At 45.6% G+C, this 26,645-nt stretch overlaps 1 protein-coding gene and 1 long non-coding RNA gene across 8 annotated transcripts in view; one reads left to right on the top strand and one right to left on the bottom strand.

Annotated features, from left to right (window-relative positions):
- The first annotated feature begins 666 nt into the window (after positions 1 to 666).
- On the top strand, positions 667 to 11,276 carry rasip1 (Ras interacting protein 1). Its single transcript, XM_037074883.1, has 16 exons — positions 667 to 1,749; positions 2,378 to 2,499; positions 2,827 to 3,278; positions 3,458 to 3,718; positions 3,797 to 4,038; positions 4,123 to 4,287; positions 4,847 to 5,051; positions 5,146 to 5,444; positions 5,540 to 5,701; positions 7,003 to 7,043; positions 7,344 to 7,498; positions 7,646 to 7,758; positions 9,262 to 9,550; positions 10,277 to 10,440; positions 10,535 to 10,676; positions 10,776 to 11,276. Exons 2-16 carry the CDS (start codon positions 2,378 to 2,380, stop codon positions 10,952 to 10,954), a joined length of 2,991 nt encoding a protein of 996 aa, XP_036930778.1. The 5' UTR covers positions 667 to 1,749; the 3' UTR covers positions 10,955 to 11,276.
- The window catches only part of LOC119006405, a 49,401-nt gene continuing 25,861 nt past the window's right edge, over positions 3,106 to 26,645 (bottom strand). For 4 of the 7 annotated variants that reach the window (XR_005070765.1, XR_005070760.1, XR_005070764.1 and 1 more), the window contains exons 5-7: positions 25,893 to 25,988; positions 3,451 to 3,656; positions 3,106 to 3,245 (exon numbers count right to left, since the gene is read on the bottom strand). This is a non-coding gene — a long non-coding RNA (uncharacterized LOC119006405). Of the gene's footprint in view, positions 3,246 to 3,450; positions 3,657 to 7,204; positions 7,510 to 25,892; positions 25,989 to 26,645 lie in introns of those variants that run through there. The other 3 variants (XR_005070762.1, XR_005070763.1, XR_005070767.1) reach the window with 3 other exon arrangements.

Genomic DNA, 26,645 nt, shown 5'->3' with positions numbered 1-26,645 from the left:
GTACTACAGGCTTCTGTTTGCCATCTTTTAGGGGCACTATGTAGTTTTGGAGAAGAAATGGAAACCAACAATTTTATAAATATTTTATACTTGGAAATAACAAAAAATCCATTACTGAATAAACAAGTTGTTCTTAGAGGAAAATAAGATCCCCAGAACACTGTTTGTATACAAAGTGAAGGAGTTTAAAATAGCGTTGTCCTTTAAGGTCAGTTTGTTTATTCAGTTATGTAAACAAAGGGTTTGTCTATTTAGTTTGTTTAGGCATAAAAGAAAGAAAGAAAGAAAGAAAAACAAGAACTCTTTTCAAGATTTTCAAGACAATACAACAAAATATAACATAACCAGTGTTCCTCTTTAATGCTTGAGCGTATCCTCTGTATTTGCCTGTTTCACAAGTAACTGGAGGTGTAACACCTCAGTTTAGTGGTACTAGATTGGCCCTGGGCTGATATAAGATATGAGCGAATATCGCTGTTTTTTTTTTTACACTTTTGAATATCAAACAGCTATGTGATTCTTCACCTGAGAGAAACTGCTCCGACTGACCTATTCAAACGGGGACAGATTAGGGAGGAGTAAAGAGATGAACAGCTTTTCCGCCTCTCCGTCCTTTATTTATTCCCACTATTCATACTACTAACGACCATGACAAACAAACAATATATTTTGTATCGCAATATCTGGGCAGGACAATATTGTGTTATTATTATTATTATTGATATAATGTAAGATTTTGTATGTTGCCCAAGCCAAGCACTAGATGGTTAATTGCTCAAAAATAAGACTGGCAAGGAGGTTAATTTTAGTTGTACCTTATTTGTCGAATCTCTATGATGCTGACAGTAATGACTAATATCATTATCAGGCTAAAGTTACACACAGTTATAGCATATCTACGTTATTCTGTTTTTGGTCTAGAAATGCAGATTCTGGAGGGTCTACCCGGGACTGGGACACAGTGACGGTCCCCTTTCTCTTTCCTTCAACATCTTCCTGTCGAGGACGGGGTCAAAGATCACAGGTGTCTCTGTCGCTCCCTCTAGCTTCCTGTCTCGCTCTGTGTGTTTCCTTCAAACTCTTTCCAGCAAAACTTCAAACTGAGCCCGCTGTGTGATTGCGTTGCGTGATCTTTTCTAATGAAAAAGAATCACAGCACAGCCCCAGATTGAACACAGTCATGACACTGTTGTGGCTCTGAGATCCTGTTCGATGGAATTAAACTTTGACAGAATGAAACTGTGCCATATTTCTGTTGAATCCAAACAGGGCAAAATATTCAGCTTTAAAATACAGTATGTAGTATACCGACACGGTCCCGAAGTCTCGTATGTATGTACATTCACCCTTCCCTCACGTTCTACCAGTCTCCCTCTCTCTCTCGCTCACTCAGTCAGGATATAGGTGTTGTCCACAGCAAAGGAAGGAAATTCTGTCACTTAGAACAATGGGCCTGTTTCTCTATCTATAGACCCAGAGAGGCTGAAAGCCAGAGGGAGAGAGGGAGCAGATCTCGTCCAGTTAGAAGTAAAAAGGGGGTTTTTTGTTTAAAAAAAGGTTGAATCAATGGATTTTAAGAATTAGAGATGTGTCTGTAGACGTGTGACAAGTTTATGGCTTTTAAAAATGGAATTTCATCGAGGGGAAAAGGAAACGTACATGGTTATTAGATCACTTTGAGCTGCGTATTCACATTTTGGTGGCGAGGAATCATCAAAACACTAAACAGAAGGATCACAATAACGGTGGGTAAGTGCTAACATCCACTATTTTAATTTCTTTCATGAAGTATTCTGCTCATTAAAAAAAACGTCTCCATCTAGAATGCCAACGGCAGATTTTAGGCGCAGACGCACATCTTGTCATAAATCATACTGCGAAGCTTGGTAGTGTTCCTGGTAAATACAGTGATTTTGTTTTGGCCTCCAAGTTCCATCTTGCAAGGGGATCCTAAATTTTGATGGTCAAAGTAACACAGAAAAAGGACAGGCAGTGACCTTTGGAGTGGGTATTTCCCTGTCAGTGTAACAGCTGGAACCTGAGTCCTACAAAAGACGCTTCCTGTTTTAGAGAGTGGGAAATTCAGGCTATGACGTTCAGGGCTGTTTTGAGCTAATTTCTCTGTTTGCTCTCACCATGTTGACAACCTGCCGCAGGTATCCTGTTGATGTTTTGTTGATGGTGACATCATGCCATTGTTATATTGTTTTCAATCCTGACACACATTCCTCAAACAGTGTGGAGGAAGATTACACAGATTACAGATTGCAGATTACGGGAAACATGACATTTACAGTATGTTGACATACTGCAGAATATTGAATTAAAAGGCCACGTTTGTTTTTTAATAGTCATGTTTTTCCCTCCCTCTTGTCAGATGGAGGGGTCTGGCAGTCCTCGCTTCAGAAAGCTCCATTTCCCAGTGGGTCTGTGGATCAACTCGCCCAGGAAACACTTTGCCAAACTAGGGGGTCGCTGGCCAAGTGCTATCTCTGTCAAGTTAGTCTGTTAATCACACTTGTAATCTCCTGTTTTGCTTCTGTGTCGTGTACATTTGTTCTCAGGTTATGCCACTTTCTTGTAATCGCTGTTCAGCCAGAATCCAGTGCCTGATAAGTATTGTTGAAGTTGAGCTTATGTGTCGATGTCATCTTATCTTACTTCCACTCTCATTTGTATCCTTCCAACTCCGCAACCTTTCCCTGTTTTATTTTAGTCCTTGTTGTTTGTCTTTGTTTAGTCAGTCATAACTCACAGCTGACTGGTCCCTTCCTTTCGCCTTCCTCTCTCCTCCATCTGTCTTCCCCTCCTCTGTTGTTGTCCCAGGTCGACCACCAGCTCTGACGCAGCCTCCCTCCACGAGGCCCCCTCAGCTCCTTCCTCTTCCCTTTCTAACTCAACCCCCTCGCTGGCTTCCCCTACCCCGTCCCCGTCTCCCTCCCCGGCCTTTCTCAGGCCGCGGCCTGCTGGGCCTCAGTCCCGCACGAAGCGCCTTTCCCATCTTTTCCTGCGAGGGCGCTCGAACAGCGACCGGGACCGGGCGGTGGGGGAGAGGGAGAGAGAGGTCTGGGCTCACTCGGCTGCCCCGTCCTCTCACCACTACTTGCCCCCTGCCTCTTCCTCTGCCCCGGGCCTGATCAAGATCTATGGGGATGCCCTCTCCAGTGGGGCCAACTATCGCTCCCTGCTGGCCAACATCCACTCTACAGCCAGGCAGCTCATCGCCCAGGTCATCACCCGGTACACTGAGAGAGAGAGGGAGGAGACAGATGACGCAGGTATGAGAGAGGGAAATTTTCTCTCATTTGGACCTCTGCTGCGACCCATTACAAGGAATTGTTTGCTCAAAAAGTTTAAACCAATTGGGAATGACTTAATACAAACATAAACCGCAGTGTTATGGAAAAATAATTACTCCCCCCCTCTCCTCCTCCCCCCTTCCTCCATTACCTTCTAGTTCTCCAGAAACACAGCCCAGAGGACTTCCTGTTGTGTGATGTCATCGGAAAGCCCATCCAGCAGCCAGATGGAGCTATCAAGTGGGAGACAGAGTGCCGGAGAAGCGTTGCCCCGTGGGAATGTCCCTTGTTGTTGGTGGACATGTGGCGACCCAAGGACGGATTTGAGCGGCGCTTTGAAATCCAAAGAAGGGAAGACTATGAGAGAGAAGAGAGGGAGAGGGAGAAGGAGCGGGAGAGGGAAGGAGAGAATTATCAAGGTATGTTTAAGACTCAACGGGCAGGTATGTTAGCACGCAAAGGAGCTCTGACCAATCCTCTGACTGTCTGGGCAACAGGTGTGCGCTGGCGGCGGAGCAGGATGTCGTCAGGGGGCGGGCCGGAGGAGAGCGAGCGTGGTCACCGTGGGAGGAACACCGAGCTCAGGAGGAGCATCAGTGACATGAACCTGAGTCTGCGGCGCCGCCAGGGCAACCACGTCAGCAAGGACTCTCGTGGATCTGGCAGCAGGCCTAACAACAACGGAGGGGTGCAGGACAGGAAGAACATCGTGAGCATGATCAACCCACAGCCAGGAGAGGTAATGACGAAGCGGTGAGAAGAAAACGTAATAAATCCTGAGAGTTTGGCGCTCTCACCATCATGTCTTGACCCACTTTTTCAGATTAGAACTTCAAAAGCCGAAGCAAAGGTTGGCTGGACGAACCAGCCGGCGGAGGACGAGAAGGATTACTCAAGCTGTGACCTGGAAGTGATGTCACAGAGTTTGATCCTTCCACCCACAGACCGGCCCTACTTTCTGTTGCTGCAGGGTTACGATCAGAGCAAGGCAAGACATGCTGACGGACGATATTGCACGCACGAATACTCACAAACAACTCCCACACACACGTACACTGTGTAAACACAGGCGCGCACGCACAAACACAGACGTTCACGTGGTTGGTAACAAGGTGCATACACACTGATGTGCAGATATGCAAACTAATAGGCAAGTCGTGGAGGATTTGTGCAGATGTACACGCGTGTACACACCCTGTACATGACATCATACCTGCATGTCTGTAATCGCCACATACCATCAGGGTTTCCATCGCTCTACAAGCCTCTCCCATTCAGCATCCTGCACAAAACAGTCTCAGAGCAGCACAATGCCTTCGACGATTTATCCAACCAAAGCACAAACACCCCCTGTGTACATCACTCACACACAATGACCTCACACAGGTCTCCATTGTAGCAAACTGCGACACACTTCATACCTTATCAACTGCCCTCTGTTGAACTTAACATCTCTGAGATGGAAAATTGATACAAACCACGGCACTTAAAAAGATAACAGACCTCCCTGACTCTCCTCTGCTCCTCACCCTGTGTGTTTTGTTTAGGATTTTGTTTTGTACATCATGGTGGGACATGCGCATGTGTTTGGACGAAAGCCCACGATGAGGGAGAGGGAGAAGGATAGAGAGAGGGAGAGGAAGGGGAAGAGGCCACTGAAGGTGGAGACGTTCCTCTCTGCTCCTGACCTCTTGGCCAGACACTTACTGGTCAGGAGAGACTCAGCTGTTACCGGGACGCCCACTGGACAGGGTAACAAAACAGCCTCTAACTCATGTCACACTTAGATCCATGGTCCACTCGCTATGTTATAGTCTAACTCACTCTGATATGCATTTTATCGTAGCTCTGATGCGGCCCTTCAGAGGAGGTGAGGTCACACACAACGGAGTGGCCATTTACAGGGAGACAGTCCTAAAGCCTGGGGATGTGATCGGTCTGGGGAGCCACTTCCTTTTCCTGTATCGTGACCCCCGTGTGAGTCCAGCTCCTCCGCTGGCATTGACCCTGCCATGGCAGGCGGATGCCTCCACCACCTGTTGCCCCTCAGGGTTGGTGGATAGACAGGAAGCGCTGAGGCAGTACCTGGGATCTACGGAGGCAGTCCTGAAGTTCCACCCACGTCACGCTGATTCCCTGTTACAGGTGCGCTGACTAGCTTTCGTGTTGTTATTTTTCTGGTATCATGGAAGAAAGGCCTTAATGACACATGTTATGTCTATCCCTCACTCTTCTCTTAGGAGATAATCTCCAAAAATTCCTCTCCAGACTCTGGGGGTGGGCCGTTAGCTCCTGCTTATCTTCTGTCAATCATGATAGATCATGCCTCCAAACACCTTGACCCCGCTCTCACTCCGCAGATTTTACTCAAGTCGGCCAATCTAATAAAAGAAATTGTCTGGGTAAGTAAAAATAGAAAAGTGTCTGGAATGCCCGAAAGATATTGCGCTCACCATGAACTGCAATGAACAACCATTGATCTTTGTTGCATGTCATTTCCCATCTCTCTGTCTCCTCTCATTTCCGGCCATCTTTCTACTGTCATCTCTGTAATAAAGGAATGCCCAATATTGGCATGCTAACAGGCTCATAACAGCAGTGTTGACGTCGAGCAGATATAATGTTTGCATGTTCACAATCTTATTTCTACATGTTAGCATTTGTAATTTACACACACACATCACAAACCAAAATTGGACAAAGTGATAATTCGACCTGATGATGGTCCAGAAACAAAAGATCAAATATTAGTTTTTACAATTCAACTTCAGGGGAAAATACATGTCTGAACAATGGCAATCTAACCAATAGCTGTTGAAACATTTAGCTCAAAATGATTGGATACTACCAGCAGACAGTTGGTAAATCAAGCCAGTAGAGAGAAGAGTGACAACATCTTTTCCATCGAGAGGAAAGCCTTCAGTGTCATTCTTTGCTCCTCTTCCAATGAAGAAATACTCGCCAGCTCTGATATAACTGATGCTATAGCAGCCTCTTCATTATTGTTGTTTTCCAATGAAAAGTCACATCTTCAGTCAGCCATAGCTGCCATCTCCAGCGGCCTGAAGTTCCTCATAGGATGCCGATTGCTTCTGTGATGCACAGCTTGGAGCCTGGCGAGAAAGAGGTCAGGGGATCATTGAAATCAGAAGGATTGCATCCTCTGGGGACCATGACTTCCATCCAGCACCTGAATTATTTTAGTCTTGACTGATAAACAGAGCCATGTTATTGTTACCCTGGCTCAAAAAAACTAACAAAAAATCTAAAAAACACATAAACTGAACTGCATGTTATTGTATTATGGTAACACCTCAGAGGTTCAGCAGCGGTTCATCTGTCGGGCTCAGAACAAGTGAATCATTAACCTTTTTTGGGATAGCATGTCTTGACAGTGTGGCTGTGATCACACTTGGGGTCATGGTTAGGGTTAGGCTTGGCAGAAGCTCGTCAGAAAAACATCAGCTGGTCAGATTGAGAGGGCCACATTCAGGCAAACAGAAAAACCAGCAGACAGTCGTATGCCCTTCATTGTGGCCTGCTACGTCGTGGACAGGAGCAAGGATGAGCTGATGTCACTGCCTTTCTGCTGGAAAATGTGCTGTAATTGTCCTGGCTGCAGGGCGAGACTCTGCTCCCCCTCTTCCACCCCCACACTGAGCCTAATGTCTCTCCTCTCTTCTGTCTCCAACTCTCTTTACAGGATAACATTAAGGAATTTGGGGATAAGCATCCCACGCAAAAGTAAGAACATTTTTGCTCTACGTCATGTTTCCTCTGTTTAGAGATCTCCTGCCGAGTGATTCATGATACATTTGTGCCGTTGCTGTTATGTCTTGGGTAAATTTTTGTCGTGTGATGAAAGCATTGTAACACAGTGATGTTGAAAAATGGCTGAAATGTCGTTGAGTAATAATAACTCGGGCCTATTTTTACTCACAGTGTGGTGTGATTCTCACATTAAGCACACACAAACACTGACAGGAGAATGTTCACAATCATTTTACAGCTCACATAACTTTGGTGTCACGTAAATGTGTCCAGTTCCACAGAGCAGGAAGGTGAGATAAGCGCGCCGAATGTGCTGAAACTGTCGTCCGACCTTCGGCCCCTGATGTTTTGGATGTCAAACGCCACGGAGCTCCTTAACTTCTTTCAGGTCAAAGTTGAAACCATGGAGAGAGAGTGGGAGTTCGAAGGTGAGAGTGATCTGAAAACAGTCGACAGAAACGAATGACTCAAGTAACAATGTGGCTGCTTTATGGAACATCACAGACCTTTGGGAATTTTTTAAATGAAAGCGGACGCAAAACCTTTAACTCTTCCTAATTATGGTTTCTTTGAAGCCCCGGGTGACCCAGTTCTGACAGCTGACATGGACACCTGCTCAGAGGCTCTGGCACAGCTGGATGATGTCATTATGCACACCTTCCAACAGTGTGTGTATCACCTCACCAAGGTACAGCACTAAGTCCAGACTAAGTAGTAATGCATATATATATATATACACATATATATATATATATATATATATATATATATATATATATATATATATATATATATATATATATATATATATATATATATACACATATATATAAAACCACAAAATTAAGCGTTTCAAGTTTGTGGCACCAGATGTCGATCAAACTGCAACTTTGGGAAGCTACTTCCAAGTAAACTTTAAGTGGAATTTTTCCAGCTTTCCCTCCTCCTAGTGTTTCCCTGTGGAATTACTGTTGTCAGCTGTCGCAAAGAAAGACACAACACCATAAAAATCCCATGTTGACCTTGAAAATCCTGATCTCAGTGCTATAAAAAGACAAGAGTAAAACACCTGGTTGTACTGATACAAAGACAGGATTTGTTACTGGTCCTGAAGACAGAATTTAGGTTTTGAACCCTCCCACTGGTGAGGAGGAACACTTATCAGTGGGCTGACAGACTTTGACACAACATCCAGTGAATGCTCGTCTATACTCTTGTTTTACCTCGGTTTCTATCACTCGCCTTCTTTGCCTCCTCCATCGGACGAACTTCTTCTTCATTTGTTGCTATTCCAGTTGTTCCACTGTTACCTGGGGGACAGTGGCCAGGGCAAACAATGCCTCTTTAATGTTTTGGCTGTAGTGTGGCCTTAAAATTTGAGGGTAAAATCGAGCCAGGTGGGCAGGCTGAAAAGCATGGTAAAAGCAAGGATTATGGAGTTGTTTTCCTTCAGCCATTACACCGTGTAATCAGTATTTACTTCAGGAGGATAAGTTAAAGCAAAAAGTTGTCCATTGCCAGCTAAACAAAGAGACAGCTGAATGTCTTTCTGAAGACTTATTACATTTTTGTCTTGTTTTTTTCCAAGATGTTTCTGAGGCTGTCTCACCACCACCCACAATTAATTTTAATTTTTCCCAGCTGTGAGCAGCTCCTCCTTTTTCTTTTGTGCTTTGCATTCTGGGAGAATAGCATGCATCAACAGCACGTTTCAAGAGTCAACCCTGAGACTGGCCTACATGTCTTCAGCCACCCCAGGGGCTGACATGCTCACAATGACAATGCTAACATGATAACAACAACAGGCACCATGGTCAATAACATTGTTTCGCTAATTGTAGCACTTAAACACAAAGTACAGCTGAGGCTTGTGGCATGTTTGCAGGTATTTGTTGATAAACAACAAATTTATAAAGTTGACCACTTTATAGTGCTAGATGTCAAGGAGACATAAACATTTTTACCAAATGACCTGGCAATTCATCCAATGTCCATAGATATATTTCATTCTCAACTGCAAATTTAACCTCATGGTAGACTAAGGCAAAAAGCAGCAGTTTACCAGAGTCCAAAGTCCAAAGAACCATGAATGTCAGAACAATATTTCATGGCAAACCATCCAGTATTTGTTTTTTCACTGTTCATTTTCTAAACAAATGAACTCACATTTCTTTCCTTCCTGTCCACAAAGACCCTGTATTCACTCCTTCCGGCTCTCCTGGACACCAACCCGTTCTCCAGCGAGGAGAAGGAGAAAGATGGAGCTCGGGGCACGGAGGGAGAAGAGAAAAGGGAAGGGGAGGGAGAGGTGGATGACGTGTCCGCCCTACCACCCAAAGTCGCCGGGCTGGTGGAGGTGTACCGCTGCTCCCTGATGCTCTCGCGGGAGGCATGTCTGTCCCCGCCGCTCACCTCCCAAACCTTCGGCTACCTCTTCTTCTTCACCAACACCTCCCTGCTCAATACTCTGCTCGAGCGAGGTGAGACTGCACAGGATAAAGTGGATACAGTGTATGACATTTAAGGGACAGTTCACCCCAAAGTACACATTTTTACTCTTACCTGTAGTGTTATCTATCTAGACTGTATCTAGCTGTGAGTTACCAAGTTTTGGAGCAATCAGTCATGGAGAAAGACGATAGTTCCTACATGAAACTGCTCACAACAAGGTCTGTGGATTACCTTGAGTAGCTGGGTCATGACTTCTGGAAAAAAAAACATTGCTGTTGAGTTTTTTAAGAATGTAATTTTTGCCACTTTGAGCTCCACGGGCTGCGTGCCATCTAGTTCCATTATATCAGAGAGAAGGCAGACATCGCTTTGTCCAATTTTTCCAATACTCTACAGCTCACAGCAAAATAATCTAGATGTATAATTACTGTAGTGCAATGGGTAAGAGGAAAAATATGTATTTTTCATTTCAGCTGTCTGTTTAATCAGTAACGGCAGCCTATCTGCTTTCTAACATTAACTAAAAATGAGATACTGGTCATACCAGACCAAGTAAGGCTGTAGTGGCAAAACCCCTGAGCGTACTAAACTGAGCAAAAGTATTTTAATGTTTATAAATTAAACTTTTTATTTGTAAAAAGGGGATGTGTTATTTCCTCTTTCAAAAGTCAGATGGTCTTTAAAGGTCACAATCCTCAGACAAAATAATCTCCTTTTTTTGTAACACCTTTTTTCTATCTCTTCTCTCCCATTAGACGGACTTTTTTCATGGTCCAGAGCGGTCCAGATCCGTACAAACTTGGACCTGGTTCTGGACTGGCTACAGGGGGCGGGATTAGGAGACATCGCCTCGGAGTTTATGAAGAAACTGTCAATCACGGTCAACTTCCTGTGTATTCCCAAGACTCGACTTATCCAGGTGACACAGCTACATGTGCAGTGTGTCCTCTGAGCCCTAACCCCAAAAATGTTAACTCTTATTTTCCTCTCTGCATTAACCTCTCATCTTCCAGTCATCCTGGACCAGTCTACAGGAGGAACATGTCTTGTTAAGCCCTTCCCAACTGCACCACCTGCTCACCCATTACAAGCTGGGTCCAACCAGAGCCCCACCAGCATCCTGGGCCCCTCCAGCAGGCACAGAGCTGAGCGGAGGTAAATCATAGATGGATCAAACTAACTAACTAACTAACTGAGACAGTGAAATTATCTGTCAAGTCAATTGCTTCTTTCCCTTTTTTTCTGATCTTTTAGACATCTTTGAGAGCTTCCTGGACCACCCTCCTTTAATCCTGCCAAACGAGACTCCACGCCTTGACCTCTCCCAACCAATCCCGAGCCCTGAGCTCCAAAAGGAAGTTACACGTCTCCGCACCTTCTTGTGGGGACTCGACCAGGATGAGCTCCCTGCCAATCAGAGGACTCGGCTTTGAGGAAGCCCATATTTGTCTCTCTATGGATGTCTTAAGAAACAGCAGACCAAAAAAAAAAAGAAAGAAAAAAATGCAAACTGGACATGTTTTCTGCATTTTGTTGCCTGTTTGTTGTTTTTTTCATGACTTACATATCAACTCATTTATTCATCTAGATATTTTCAAGTAAGGGAATTGTATTGGCTCTGGTATGTCTTTATAGATTGTACTTTAATGCAGGGATTACAACACCATGTCTGTTAGACTTGTGTTTAACTTGGCTGTAATGTATGTTTTTTAAACTACTTGTTTTTAATAAAACACCAAACTCAAGTCTAAAAGACCTACAGTTTCCGCATGATCTTTGACAAGCTCGTTTCCCACAGCAGGGCCCCTTGGGCTTGGCAGTCACCTCGACTTTTAAACACCAAAGGAATATTCCACAAGGTGGCAATGCAGGACTCATTCCCCTCTGACGTTAAATGATGAGTCTGCAGGTAGAACTGCCTGACTAAGGAGGCGATCATACAGCTACATTATCGTCTGCTCCGACTGCTCATTCTCATTTCCTGTAATAATGGTGGCATTTTACAAAGGGTCATGACTCAAGCAAGTAAATGAGACTGTGACGACCGTACACAAAGGCCACCTTTACCAAGGTAAGCTGTCATAAAGGTAAAAGCTGGTGACTTAAAAACTGGGGGGGATTTTAATCTCCCTCAGTGGTCTGATCAGGAGGGTTTCCCATTTCATTAATGTGGTACAACCCCCTGGACGCTATAAAATAAAAGTCCAGCTCATTAAGAATAAATCAGCAACCGTCTGTTACGAACAGACAGCAGACAGGTGATATCATCAGCGGTGAGTAACAGCTCAGTTTGAACTTGACCTGTCACAAATTTGTAATACCCAGTCAATTTCCCCGTCTAGTCAGCCGGACTTCTTTGGAAAACCACTTTCTTTGTTTTGAGAGTGAAGCTCTATGACGTCTCCACAAACTGAAGTTATCATGCTCCTCCTTTGGCGCCTGGCCAAGCAGCTTCCTTTCTTCCGGTCAGCTTCTCAGAAGAACTCCTTTACAGTAAAAAGCTGAAAAACAACACATCGGTCCCGTGAGAGACCCCTGCTTACATCATCACTGTTGCCTCCGGTTCTGTCTCCCCAATTTCATACTGTGCTGACGTAAAAAAAAAAAGCCATTGACAAAGACCAGTTATAGATTATGAATCATGAGAAGAGGCTCCCTGTGGTCACATTTATCAATTAGGTGATTGTAATCAGTCTCATTTGAAATTCAGTGTGTGGTGTATGAGTGAGAGTGAGGCTGTGTTTGTGCGCTAATTTCAACTTGCCAGTAATGTCAAACAGATGTAGTCTGTAGCTTTATAATTAACCACAGATGGGGTTCAGACTGGTAAAGGTCCACACTGATTGTATGATATTACAGTAGTCTTTGATACAGTACGGTGACCAATGTCTGAGTGCGATTAAGTAACATGTAGGGTTTAGTAAGCGCGTGACGCACACTCTGTTTTCTGTGATCTCGATCACTGACACAGACAAAAACTCATACACACTTTCACCAGAATTTCCTAGTCATACAATCGTCTTTTTCACTGTCTCCCCTCACACAAACACGCTCACTAAGTCGGCTTCTTTACCCAGGTGTGGAGTCCCACACCTGTTGTAGCAGCTCTCTGTAATTAGCCCCGACCCAATTATCATCGGTGGATGGAGGGGTGTGTGTGTGTGTGTGTGTGTGTGTGCGCGAGGACAATGGGGCAGTTATTCTCTCCCTATCATCTCCTCCTCTCTCCCTGCTGTCGAGTAATGAAAGATTCTTCCCCTCTTCAAAGACACGGAGTTTCCTACAAAACGGCTGAGTCAGAGGAGAAAAGAGAGAAGGATGAAAAGAAAAGGAGGAACAGTAGGGAGGCAAGTGCGGTAATGCAATGCTGCTGGTGTGAGGCCCGGTGGACCACAGTGATTGTGCTCACTGTTGTTACACACAGGAGTCATTTTCAGGAACCAGAAAAGGGCCCATGGCTCTCACACTTAACACTAACAGCTACAACCTGGCGCGGCCTCTGTATCTATTTGTGATCTGGTAACACTTTACCTGAGCCCTGCGTCATCCTACAGCTCGCAGTATAAGGAGGGTTTTCAAGTCATACACTCGGGGGGAAAGGGCAGAGTGTGGTGACTGTAGGGCCACTGATGCAGGCTGTGAGACACGTTCTATCAGGGAGCCGGAGGGGAAAGTGTGAGGGCTTCGGTCCAAAGTAGTCATCGCTGCCAGAGGTTACAGAGTCTGGTTTCTTTTACCCAGCGATGAAATGTAACTAAGTACATTTACTAAAGTACTATAGACGAGTCGAGTAATGAATGTTACTCTGCTACATTTATTTGATAAGTTTTTTTAAATCTGCAATCAAATGAAAAATACAGAGATTCGATAATCAGTTGACTCGCAGTATATACACATGAAGATATGTATCAGTTACTTACTTGTACTTTTGACACTTAAATACATTAACATAGCATACTTTAAGACTTTTACTCAGTATGACTTTTGGGTCGGTTTATCACAGACATTCAACATCAGCACATCTGGAGATAAGTGGTTTTGACTGGAAAGGAAGGTAATCTGAAAAGTAACTAGTAACTGAAGCTGACTATACTGGAGTACAATATTAACCTCTGAGATTTAGTGGGATAGAACTGTAAGGTTGCATAAAGCAGATACTCAAGTAAAGCACCTTGAAATTGTACTGGTACAGTACTTGAGTAAATTTACTGAGTTACTTTCGATGTTTAAAACACTGATACATGTGGATAACGTGGTTAAAAAAACACAAGAGAAATGTTTTGTCATCATCTCAGTTACACAAAGAACTTTGCTGAGTTCCTTGTCAGCATTTCCACTGATGGAAGTGACTAAGTACGTTTACTCAAGTACAGTACAAGTACAATCTTGAGGCGGTTTCACTTTTCCATGTCCTGCAAATTCAAACTTCCACCACAAAATATTTTGGAGGCAAATGTACTTTTTACTGCACTACATTCATTTTCTAACTTTAGCTACTAATTTTTCATCCTTGTCTTACACAGCACTGGGAGAAATATTATCTTAATGAGTGCAGCTCCTAAGAAATAAAGCAAACCTTTTCATTATCTGTCTCAGACTGAAAATATTTAAGAACCTGACTGTATGAGACACCAGAGAGTCAGCTACAGTCTGAAGCAAAAGTAGAATGTTTTACATGACTCGTGGACAAGGAAACGGGAGCAGGAGCAGGGGAATCTCTGTTAGGTCCCAGACAGACTGGGGGTGTAGGAATCTGCGAGAGGTATGAGACGAGTGGTGAAAAGGTCAGAAGGGAATCAGTAAGATGCAGACAGACGATGGACTGTGGCTGCAGACTTCAGCTGCATGAAATGGACAGCGGGGCCTCAGTGAGATCACCAAAAGGCCAAGAGAAAAGCCTTGGTCCTCCTAAAGGGGTAATGTGTTTTCTCCTGATTACGTCACCCGAACGTGAAACGCACACATAAACACACAAACTTCTCTCTTTTTTTTTTTCTTTTTGGTGCATGCCCCTACACACAAATGCACACAGGCACACGCAGGGATATAAAAGAAGCCCTGTGAGGTCAGATCCACCGTGCTGAGGCTGTCCACTGTTAGTACGCGTAGCCGGCTAAGCCTCACAGTCTCACTGGCAGCTACAACCACCACCACCAACCGCCATACCCTGCCTTGCCCTGCCCTGCCCCGGCCTTCTCTCCACTGGCGGCTGTCTGTCCTGACCTTCTGCCGCTGCTGCTGCAGCTGGTTCGCCGGAGCGGCAGTGTTTATGTGTGCGCACACTTTGGGACGGGGCCAGTGCCACCAATCTGGGACTGGTGGTCTTTTCCTCTTTTCCAAAATGTCCGACCCTTTCCCTCCTTCCTCTTCTTTCCTCCTGTTTTCCTGCCTCCCTCACTTTCGTTCTTGCTCGGTATGTTTCTCTCGGGCCGGGGGGCCTGTGGGCCTGTGGGTAGGGGCCTTATTCCATCAGCCTGGGGCTTCTGTCAGAGGCTTGTTCCATTTTGCGTCATGGTGTTGACTGAGCGGACCCCACACTTAACTCCCATAGAGCTATGGGGTTGGGCGGCAGGGCGGCCGGCGCGGGCTAACGCGGCCCCGTGTTCAGCGTGGTAATCTGATGGCCGTGTTTATTTTATGCAGCTCTCCTTTGATGGGGCAGAAAAAGTCTTTGGGCTTTTTGTTTCAGCACTTTCACTGCCAGGTCAGAGGTGCTCGCCGTGGTTACGCTCAGGAAGAATAATATTTGCCCTTATATTCGCTCCAAACAGGCTTTTTTCCATATTAGTGTCAGGGATACTCTCCGGGTTTCTGCCTTCCACTGATTCGGCACATTGGAGGTGAAGGGTGGTGGGGGACCGCACCTCAAAAGCATCGCTCCCTGGAGGATAACGGGGGTGTTCCACAGGTCGTCCCCGAGGCTTGTTCCTATACCCCTGAGTGAACCCCCGTCACACTCTGCTGCGGATCTGAGAGACAGCCCCGCAGCCGTATATATAAGTCCCAGTAGTGAAGGAAAACACACACGTAAACACATGAAAACACTCTCCCTCCCGCTTGGCTGCCCCGGACTCCACCTCAGCTGTCAGTCGTCCAAACCTCCCAGGGGTGCGTTTTAATGGAGCTACCAAAAAAACAGAGTTACCTCTCCTTGTCTGCCCTGTGCCTTTCACTGGCTCACCTCAAGACTCACACACCCACCTATCTGTCTTGTGTCAGCTGTTTCGGACGGGTCGAAAAGCCAGGGGGAACCGCACGGAATCATTAGATGAGGTTTTGACCTAAAAGAACTGTTCACCGGATTTAATTCTGACCCACTAATTTGTACTGTACAACCACACCATGAAGTACAAATAAAGCCTCCTGTATTGGCCCCTCATCGCACTGTTCTGCACTCACCATGTCCATGTTGATCTGACCTGGGGAAATGTTCTCCGAGCGGCGGCTTAGAGGACTCGCTTTGTCATGCAAGAATCCTTTTTCACTTTGAAGATTAATTAATATGCATCTCTGGAGAAAAGAAGCCCGGATTGTGGTCGGAATATGGTTTATCTATCTCAATTTTTGTTGTTGTAATTGGCCGTGGCCTATGCTGTGATCGTGATATTACAGGAATGAATCACTGTCACACAAGATAAGACACCCTGGGGAGTTTTAGACGGATAATGTTTCATTTCCTTCTTAGGCTGTTCATTATTTATGATCTGAATGCAGAAAGAACTGGGTTTCGGCCAGATAGGAACAATAAGCACACCAGCATACGCAACAGAAACTAGATCATCATCGCGTCTTATCTTTCAAATGAAGATGAATAGTAGACCGAGTACAGGAAGGACTGTTTACACTTCCTGCCCTCCTCCATACACCCCATTATCCACCTTTCTGTTGTAACACATTCAGCGTGTTTCTGGCCTCCCGTGTGACTGTGAGGTATGTGCTTACTCACAGATGAAGGAGTCTGAACGCTGATGTAATCCAGGGGAAACAGTGGGAACTACCCTGGTGGTAGGTAATCCAATCCCTCCTGGTGCAATTTAGCAGCTCAAAACAATTACAGACTCACTGCCCCCAGAATCAGCACCGGCAGCCAGACAAAAGGGGATGTAGTAGATTTGGCGTGTTAGCATAGACACTGATGTAAGGTCAGATTTAGTGGGCCACTACAGAGGGCAGGCTAATCTGGATCAGGGTTTGGCAATGCCTTCCTCGCTATTCAAACTGAGGTTGAAAGCCTCCGCAGATGGCACAGTGTGGGCGACAGTAGAAAAGCTTGGTCACTGAGTCATAAAGAGGTGCTGTCAGTCAAGACCAGGGATTCACCCAGCAGAAGTCCTCCTCTGAGGTGTGTGTGTGTGTGTGTGTGTGTGTGTGTGTGTCCACCTCTTCCCACTCACTGTCACCCAATCAAGGGGTTGATTAAAGGGGATCGCCTTTCCTGTGACATGCTCCTAATCTTTGCCCTCTTCCTGTCCCACCCTCGTTCTCGCCCAACACCTGTTTTACATCTTCGCCATCACTATCTTTCTCTTCCATAGTATCACTTTGTGTTTTCTAGCAGCTCATTGGCTCTTCTTTTCTCCATGACCATCTTACCAACATCCATCCAATCATCGCAACCTATCCCATCTCTTTTCTTTTCTCTCTTTATGCGTCACTGTTCTCGTCATCAATCCTAGCTTCCAAGGATAGTCGCTGTCACCGTGTTTATTGTCTTTGTCTCAACCCTCAACCTATGTCTGTCCAGGCATCCTGTCCCATCCCCTCCTGTCCCACTCTTTGTCGTCATCCCTTTCATTTCTCCCTGGTGATTGTCCATGAGAGAGTTGTTTCTGGGTATTTAGTCCGGTCTGCTGCGGGGAATTTCCTTCTTATCGTTCACTGCGCCATTCCTTGCATTCCTAGCATGCTTCCCGGCACTACTGGGGGTCCGGCCTGATGCGAGGGCGTCTGTAATACAAGGCAGACACTGAGGGGAACTGACACCATTCATACATCCAGCGGTGACCTTCTGATGAGAATGGACGGTGTGATTGATGAAGAGAAAGACGAAGAGGAGCCAGGGAGAAAAAGGGAGGGGGAGACATAAAAAGACAGTGGCGGCGGGGGCGTAACGGCAATGTGTGTGAACTCCGTGCCAAAAATAGAATATTCTGGATAGCTTTCATTTCTAAGTCCTTGACTCATGGACTGTTATTGATAAAAGAAGACATGTAAGGCGTTTAGACATCTCCCGACAGTGCAGTTTGTGGCTAATTGGACACAGCAGGGGGTCAAAGTGCATGCAAACATTGGGAACAAGAAAAGAGAGATTAGAATAACTTTCATGTCATTCCTCTTAGTCACGGCCCTCCAAGGATCACGGTGGTTCTCTAACTGCACACTAAACAAAGCTTTTGTAAAGTCCCACAATGAAAAAAAGAGGTCAAGAAAAGTCAAACTGTAGGGGCGTCGGGGATGTGACAGGTCGTGCGGATGTGCAAGTAAAATATGGCCGTCAGACTCAGACTTGTCAGCCGGAGATACTGATAATGGTGGTAAGGAAGAATGCACGCAAACACATTACTTCCATATCTTTCACTTACTATTCCAGAGATAAGATAGCGTGTCCAAGAAGTATGAGGGAAAGATAGTTCGCGGTTTATATAAACATTTACAGTAAATGTTTTCTGGTGATACGACAACAGCTGCAGAAATTTCAATCTAAAAGAGGAAGACAGTGTATCTCCTGTGCCGAAGTCACTTCAAAACCAACGTTGACATTTCAGTGAACTTGAGGGCCGCCTCCCCTCCCTGTGCGGTCAAAGCGCAGCCTACTGAATGCGGAGGAGAGAGGTCTTTTTGATTTACAAACACTTTCAAATGCACCCGGCCTCCAAGCTGTTGTGCTCAGCTGCACAATCCACGTCCGTACATTAGTTCAAAACATAAACAGTGACAACGTGCGGATATGAAATTTCCCCCCCTGTGTTTGCTCACAGTTATGATGAAATTTACACACTCTACATGGCTGACGCACAGGAAGTGGTCAGTGGAACGGTGCTAGAATCAATACAGCTGGCCTTGCGTTCTGTTATAAGTTGTGTTATCTGCTATCATTGTTGTGGGAGGTTGATTTATGATTGTCATCACGTAACGAGCGCTAATTTAATCAATGGACCGTGATGGAGGGGCCTGATGTGCGTCAGTCTTCACAGAAAACAAGCAGGCCACGTCAGGTTAAAGAGGGTAGCGGGTTATAAATTGCTTTAAATGCTGGAGTGAACTGTCTAACAGACGTAAGCATATGTGTGTTTCTGCGTGGTTGTGTGTGTGTGTGTGTGTCTATCTGTCTGCAAAAGGGCATCCTATCCCCCCCCATGTGACTGAGGTCACCTTATGTTGACAAGTCACGCTGCAGGGCCAACTGCGACGTCACACAAGTCCTCTTCCTTTTGTCTTCCCACTCCCCTCACTCTTTCGCCATCGTCTCTCCCCGGCCCCACTGCCCCCTTACACACACTCACACACACACACACACACATAGACAGCCCCCCCCTTTCCCCCCTGAGAGTTTGTCAGCAGCTCTCAGCTTCCGTAGAATAACACGACAACAGACTCAGTGTGTGGCTGACGCAGACGCACGGCGCGCCGGCGAGTAGTGGTCAGCTCTGATACAGTATACATCACTCACAGACACACAGATGTAGTAACTCACCACAGAAACGGTGAAAGCCTGACAAAGGGGCAGAGAATGCACAAGTAACGTCTCCTGGATAACTATTCTGCACGCCAAGGAATGCACCAAAAATAGCACCTACACTGTCACTCCACTCTCTTTTCTTTCTTTAACTTTTATTTAAAAAAAGTTCTCTACAGGCTCACTGGTGCAGAGATATTGCAGCCAGGTGATATAAATAAACCACTGTTTACACACACATGCTTGACTACATACGGTCTGGTAGTTTAAAGCTTGTACTGTTTGCATTTCATTGATCCTGCTGTGCACCAGACTGCACCGGAGGAAAAACAGAGACCGGGATGTGAAGTGGAAACGAGTGAGTGTGTGAAAGAGAAAGTAAGAGGGAGCTGAGGGGGAAGCACTTTGAAAGGAGGAAGAGATGGGGAGAGCGAGGGATGCAGACAGGACACGCAATGACAGGGGAGGAAAGAATGTTTAGGGCGACTGAGAATGGCGGTGAGAGGAGCGGGAGGGAGAAGCGGAGGAGAGAGCGGGAGCTCTGAGACAGGCCTGGGCTCTCCAGTGTGTTAACACCAGTCTGAGATGGAGGGAGCAAGCAGGGTAGATGGAAAGAGTGTTTGCACAGTAAAAAGTTCCTTTTTGCGTGGGTTGCTTGCTTCCCGCTGTAACCCCCTCCTCCTCCTCCTCCTCCTCCTTCCTCCTCTCCTTCTCACACTCTGTCTGTGACCTATTGCTTCAACTAGTTCATTCAGAGATTTCCTCACTGGCAGACGCAAAACCTCTTGGACGGCGTGAGAGGAGAACGTGAGCAGGTGAGCAATGTAGAGTCAGAGAGGGAGAGGGTTCCAGCTGACTCTCGCTGTTACAGATGCACACACATGCGCGCACAGACACACACACGCACACACACAAACACACACACACACACACACACACACACATGCATACACACATGTACGCTGTGTTTTGTCACATACCATAAAGTTTGGTTTAAAAACAGAATGAGCCTCGTAAACGTGTGTTTTAATAGAGAGCTGATTTAAACATTTTGCTCCCCCAGTTTCTGCCGGGAGAGACGTTTGCCTCACGCTCTCCCTTTCATCCCTGCATCCTGCCTTTTGCTTGGCTCCGTGAGCTGAGCCAGCGGAGGAAACCTGCAGTAATGATGCTGGTTAATGTCCCACTTTAATGGTCTAATAAAAAGGCAAAGCAACAGATGCGCAACAGCCATATCTGCCTCAAGTGGGCAGCTCACATGAAAAAGGAAGAGAGCAATTGACACGCATAATTAGTAAATCACGTCCACGGGGAGCTTTCGGGTCTAAAGACTCGCCAGTGGAGGGGAGGCGGAGGGGGGCACGAGAGGAGGGTCTCTGGTCACATAGCCATTTGAAAGAAGACAACAGCGCTTTAACATTGATCCCTGACAGTGAGAAAAAGAGAGCCAGAGACGTCACTTTATTGCCCAATGACTGCAGCCCCCTCCTGTGTGTCACTATTTCTCCAAACCAAACCCCCCCTGAACTTTTAACACACTCACTCACTCTCTGACGTAGGTTGAAGTAAGCAGACGGGGGGGGGGGGGGGGGGGGTGGGGGGGTGATGATGGTGGTAGGTAATGAGTTAGGGCAAGGGTTACCATAACGACTCACCAGATAGCAGCGGTGGAGAAAGTATTCAGATCCTTTACTAAAGTGAAAAAGTAGAATGCCAGAACGTAAAACATGAAATCCTGCATATAAAATGTTGTTATTTAAAGAAGAGTATGTAAAGGAAATATAGTTAAAGTACTAAAAGTACTCAATGCAGAAATATGTCCCCTGTGACTGTTAAGCTATTACACATAATATCATTAGTTGTGTTTTCAGCCGTGTCCGGTTGTTTGTCGGTTTGTCGGCAGGATGACACAAAAACAACAGAACGGATTTCTACGAAATCTGGATAGAAGACGGGTCCCAGAAGAACAATTACAAGGTACAAACAGGCGCAGGAGCACGGGAGACGCATGGTTGAAAACAGACAAACTAACAAAGAGTGAGGGAAAAACACAGGCTTACATGCAAACTAAACTAATGAGGGGATGAGGTGCAGGTAGAGAGACACTGGGAACAGGGCGGTGCTGACAAGGTTGATGTGAGACAGGTGTGTGTGTGTGTGTGTGTGTGTGTGTGTGTGTGTGGTGGGGGGGGGTTAATTGGTGGGGAACTGGCACAGGAACACAGGAGAGCAGGAGGATATAACTACAAAACCATGACACCTTCTACTTTTGGTACACATCCAGAAGGGACAGATCCAAAAACTGATTTCTCGGGGGAATCGTTTATGGATCTTGATTAAAAAAAATTAGGCGCCTGACAGTGACACACAACTACAGATTTTAATATTGGATTGACTTGATTGATTTAATGGCGGCTGTTGGGCATTGGTGAAGGTAGGCACTCATGCATTAATGTGAAAGTAGGATTTTACTGTTGTAGTTGGCTGAAGTGGAGCCCATTTATACTGTTTTTTATAGGACTTCAACTAGTGATCAGGGCAGTCGCCAGGAGGAAACACCGGGTCAGTTGTCCCACACCCTGAGTCTTTTTTTTTGGGGGGGTCCAAAAGAGCCCAGAAAGCCCCTTAAACCCTTAAAATAATATGCCTTTGGCATTCAGAGATTATCTTGTCATGGGCACGAGCAAGATTATCGACAGCCCTGATTATTATCTCCATTCATCAATGATTGCTTGGCAGGAAGGATTAAGACATGCAGCTACAGCTACCCACAGCCCAAAGCAATACCTTCACAATGCTTGTTTGTCAAAATCAAAATGAGCAAAAATAAATAAAAGGGAACTTGACTGAATGATCAAAGAAGTTACCAATGAATTTAATGTCTATGAGCTTGTTTCAGCTCCGGGTTGTTTATGTTCTGACCAAACATCCTAATATATAAGCTCAATGTTTAAATGCAAAAAGTTGAACTCAAGCTGTCTCATAATTGCAGCAAGAGGTGCAATAGTTCCCTCTGATATGCAGTGGAGTAAACGTGGAAATGCACAGAAGTTTATGCACAAGTTCAGTAGAAGTACCTCAAATTTGTGCTCAAGCACAGTCCTGAGTAAATGTACTCAGTTACATTCCTCCACTGCCAGATAGGATACCCTGCCCTGCCAGAATCACACGCTTGGCAGTGAGCTGGAGAGGATGAATGGCGGACAGAATGACGGAGTAGAGAGGAAGAAGAGAGGAGGTGGAGGAGGTCATGGGGAAACTTGAAAGTGTCCTGTTATAGGAGAGTAAATATTAACAGTAATAGGTCGGACCTTTGGTTTTCCCTTTGAAACTAATCGTCGCGTTTGTTGACTCAGGTCCTGCTGGAATCCCCTGGAGGAAATGAGGGTGCAACATAAAAATTATGAACTACTGCTTCTCCCATAATCCCTTTTACCATCGGAGCAGTGTTGCGTCACAGCCAACATTTGCTCTGTTTATATATGACGCTCAAAGGTAAGCAGAACATGAGACTAAACCCTAAAACCCACAAGACTACTTTATCATCCACCTGGACGTGGAAATCACCCCCGGTAACAAACAACTATGGGAAAATCCACATGAAGAGAATGGGCTGATTTGGTATTTGTTCCCATAATCAAACTACAACACTAATCGCAGTTAAATAAACAATGAAAAAAAAATCCCCAACATAAAAAAAAAAACCTGTTCTTGCACAAGCTCTTCCATACCGCATAAATAAACTATGAAAGAATATTACACTAACACGCACTCTGGAGCTGCCTAAATCAAACGTTTTTAAAGTGGCAAAAGGCGATGAATCACGCAGCTGTGTGGATTAACAGCCCGGCAAAAGGTGAGCAAAGAGTGTGAGGCATTCAAATGATTTGGAGCCTGCGTAATAATGTGTGAATACATGCCATGGACGCACAGGAAACCCGGTGTAAAGCATGAGCGAATTGAGTGAAGCCTGTGTGAGTAAAGTTTGTCTGGCAGCGAGGCCTCGCAGGCCCTGTCACAGGTTCCCCTTCCTCTCTGATGTCTTTGAGGTCGTAGTCTGAGTGTCTCACTCTGTTTCTCCTCCTATGGTGGTTTACACAGATTGGTGATGTAATGGGTAGCATATGAAGGCCACACACAAACACACGCAGACGCACACACAAACACCGATGCTCATGCACGATATACAGACACCGCACTTATACCACCACATACCCATAATTACACACATATACTGTACGCACACCCATTTACACAAACCCTGGATTCCCCCTTTTCCAACAGCCATGCGCCAGTGCTCACTTTCTCACACTCAAAAACAAAGGTCTAAACAAAGATACATAACTCGTCTCGCTTTGCGCGCTGACATCTATGCATGGGCGCACACACACATGCACACACGCACGCACACACTTAAAGGACACCCATCCGGTGTCATGGTGTGTGAGTGATCAGCGCTGGCGGACGGCCTAACAGAAGACTGTGTGCTTCAGAACCACCCAGGAGACCCCCATCATGAGAGGCAGCCCGGAGAGGGAACGAGGGAGAGTGACTAACTTCACTTTTTCTTTTCTTCTCTCCCCAGCTGTGTCTTCAAACAGCCCTTTGATGTGGGAAATTAAAAAGAGCGAGTGTGTCAATATCTCCCTACGTCCAACCGCACTCATCTATTTCCTCCCCTCCTTCCCCTGCTCTCCTCCTTCCCCTGCTTTTCTTCTCTACTGTTGACCCGAGAAAACAGAGTATGACCCTTTTTAACCACAACAACTCTACCACCCACTCGCTGCCACCAGGCCCTCATCATTTGGAGGGTGTTTGTTTGTCTGTGTAGGCCCACCACCGGACTGGCAACTCTGTGTGTATATGTGCATGAGTGTGCGAGTGTGCGCGCACAAGGCCCACCACTAATTATTTTCAAACCACACCATGAGTGTATGTCTGTGAATGAGGGTCTCCTAATCTCACACCCAGACTCAAAAGCGTTTTCTTCCTTTTCGCCTCCACTCTCTCGCCCTCCCTTTGTTTGTATGCGTCTGTAGCCAGGTTTCCACCCAAATGCAGAAATAATTCTAACCAAATTCTCAGGAAATCGGTAAACGAAGATGGGAACTCTTGCTAGTTTTCATCCAGTGGTGATACGTGAACATAAGGAGCTGAGATCCGCATTCAGGTGTCATTATCTCAGCAGTTCTCGAAACCTTTTCGTGTCAAGGACTTGAAGGACCACAGACCCCCATCTGATAAGATTCTTTACCATCAGATAATTTGGAACAGAAAGTGTTTTAAACCCAGGAAGTCAGCATTGCCCTGGTTTCAAGTTTATGATACTACCGATATGATCCTTGTGGCATAAATGAAAGCTTCCTACTACACTATACTATAAACTGATCCATCTACAAGTTGTAAAGTTAAAGTTAGAACAGTTTGCAACAAAAGTCTGCTGGTGAAGATGGTCTAGTGAGTAGATGAGTCACTGTGTTGGTGACGTTTATTGTCCCATAGCCACTTACTAGCAAGTAACCACCTTTTAAAGTGCTTTTAAAATAATAAAAAAATGTATTTATTAACTTATTTTATGTCATAGAACTAAACATGAACATCTTAAAGTTGCAAAATGAAACAATCAACCACTAACTGCTGCTAACTGTAGTTGCCATTTGCTAGTTTGCTTCATTAGCCATGCAACTATGACTCCGTACAGGGTGTTCGAAGAATCATATGTTGATGTTAACAACACAAGCATAGTAGCTTTGGACCCTGACAGGTTGGGTCTAGCTGGTTAGCATGCTATACTTCAGTAGACTAAACTAAAATTCTACTAAAATTCCCACATATTTCACCTGTAAGCTTGTTAAACACACTATTCCAGGTAAGGGAAGGGAACTGAAAGTACAAAAATGTAAACCAAGGGCAAAAATCTTAAAATGTTAAAATGTTTGAATATACATGGTTTTGTTTGCAGTTATATATTGTGGGAGTGAGATCCTTTACCCAGGATGAAGAGGTCGTGTCCCCCCCATCCTGCCTGGAATGTGCACTGATGGCCACAACAAAATGACGTAATCAAAAGAGCGCCAGTCAGTCAGTGCCATCAGCACCAGTGAAAAAAAAAATGGTTGAATACGGGATGGAAAGATGTCATTTCTGCTTGTTTCGCGTATTAATTTGATGAAGGTTACACCCTCCTCATCGCTCCAAACAGACCTGACACCCGTGCACCCATTGACTCCCTTTTGATATACAGTATGTGTACAGTATGATGCATCAACTGTCCCTCTGTGATGACTGGAAACTCATTCTTGCCCTTCGCAGTAGTAGGCCACGCTTTACTGCACCTGACCGAGTGTTTCCAGACTGCCTCTGTGCGTGTGTGAAACCTACAGAGAGTGTGAGAAATCATGTCGATGTGTGTACAGCCGACTGTTGTGTTCTTGCATGTATCGGAGTGTGTTTCCTTCGGTATGGCAGCGTGCTTTTCTAGGAGCGTGTGTGCATCTATGTGCATGTTGTGTGTGTGTGTGTGTGTGTGTGTGTGTGTGTGTGTGTGTGTGCCATTTTGACCCCATCAACTGCAACCCCCCCACACACAGACACACACCCTTTGAGAGTGTGTCTGTGTTAATATCCTGTGGTGTGTGTGTGTGTGTATGTGTGTGTGTGTGTGTGTGTGTGTGTGTGTGTGTGTGTCCGCTCACTGTTTCTATGCAACACTTTTCAGAGGCCCCTTCTGGTCTGGACAACACCTCTCTCCTGCTCCTATCCCTCGCTCACTCCTCACTCTTTCCTTCACCCTGGAGAGGGAGAGAAGGAGTGAAGAAAAAAAAAGAAAAAGAGAGGAGGTGGGTGGGGGGGCAGTGGAAATAACAGGCTGCTGTCTCAGGAGGGGCTCCGAAAAGAAGAAGAAAAAAAAGGAGCAAGGGGTGAGAAAAGGAGGGAGAGAAATATGGGAGAGTAAAAAAGGTGTTTGCCGTGCGTATTAGCTATAATACAGGGAATGTGGCGCGTGTAGACTAAAAGAGCCCTGCCATAAATGAAATAACACTTTGGGCACACGGCGCGTAACGAGAGGAGAGAGAGCGAAAGAGAGAGAGAGAAAGAGAAGGCTCTGAAAAAGATACATGGTTACGGCGAGATGTGCTGATACACGTGAAAACAATGGGCTTTTTAAAACGTCTGCAGTGATAGAGGGAGGCAGGGGGGAAGAGATTTGGAGATGGGGGGAGATAAAAAAGAGGTAGATTGGGACTGATTGGCGCAGGTAGCGGGATGCGACGGAGGAAGTGCTGGAGATAGCGACCGGGGACAGGACGGGAGAAAGTGATAGAGGAGAGAGAGAGAGGGAGAGAGAGGGAGAGAGAAAAAAAAACAACGGAACATTTTAAAAAAAAAAAGTTTCGTAAAGGGAGACAGGCAGCAGGGAGGGGAGGAGGAAAGAGGGAGAGGAGGGA

The sequence above is a fragment of the Acanthopagrus latus genome, chromosome 17 (genome assembly GCF_904848185.1).
Source record: "Acanthopagrus latus isolate v.2019 chromosome 17, fAcaLat1.1, whole genome shotgun sequence".
NCBI classification, from domain to species: Eukaryota; Metazoa; Chordata; class Actinopteri; order Spariformes; family Sparidae; genus Acanthopagrus; species Acanthopagrus latus.
Note: the sequence above shows the minus strand (reverse complement) of the source record. Positions and strands in the feature narration are given on the sequence as shown.

Coding starts and splice junctions, on each gene's coding strand:
- rasip1 (XM_037074883.1), top strand. CDS start 2,378: ATGGAGGGGTCTGGCAGTCCTCGCTTCAGAAAGCTCCATTTCCCAGTG. Junction 4,039..4,122: donor TCAACCCACAGCCAGGAGAG/GTAATGACGAAG, acceptor CCACTTTTTCAG/ATTAGAACTTCAAAAGCCGA. Junction 5,052..5,145: donor CGGGACGCCCACTGGACAGG/GTAACAAAACAG, acceptor ATTTTATCGTAG/CTCTGATGCGGCCCTTCAGA.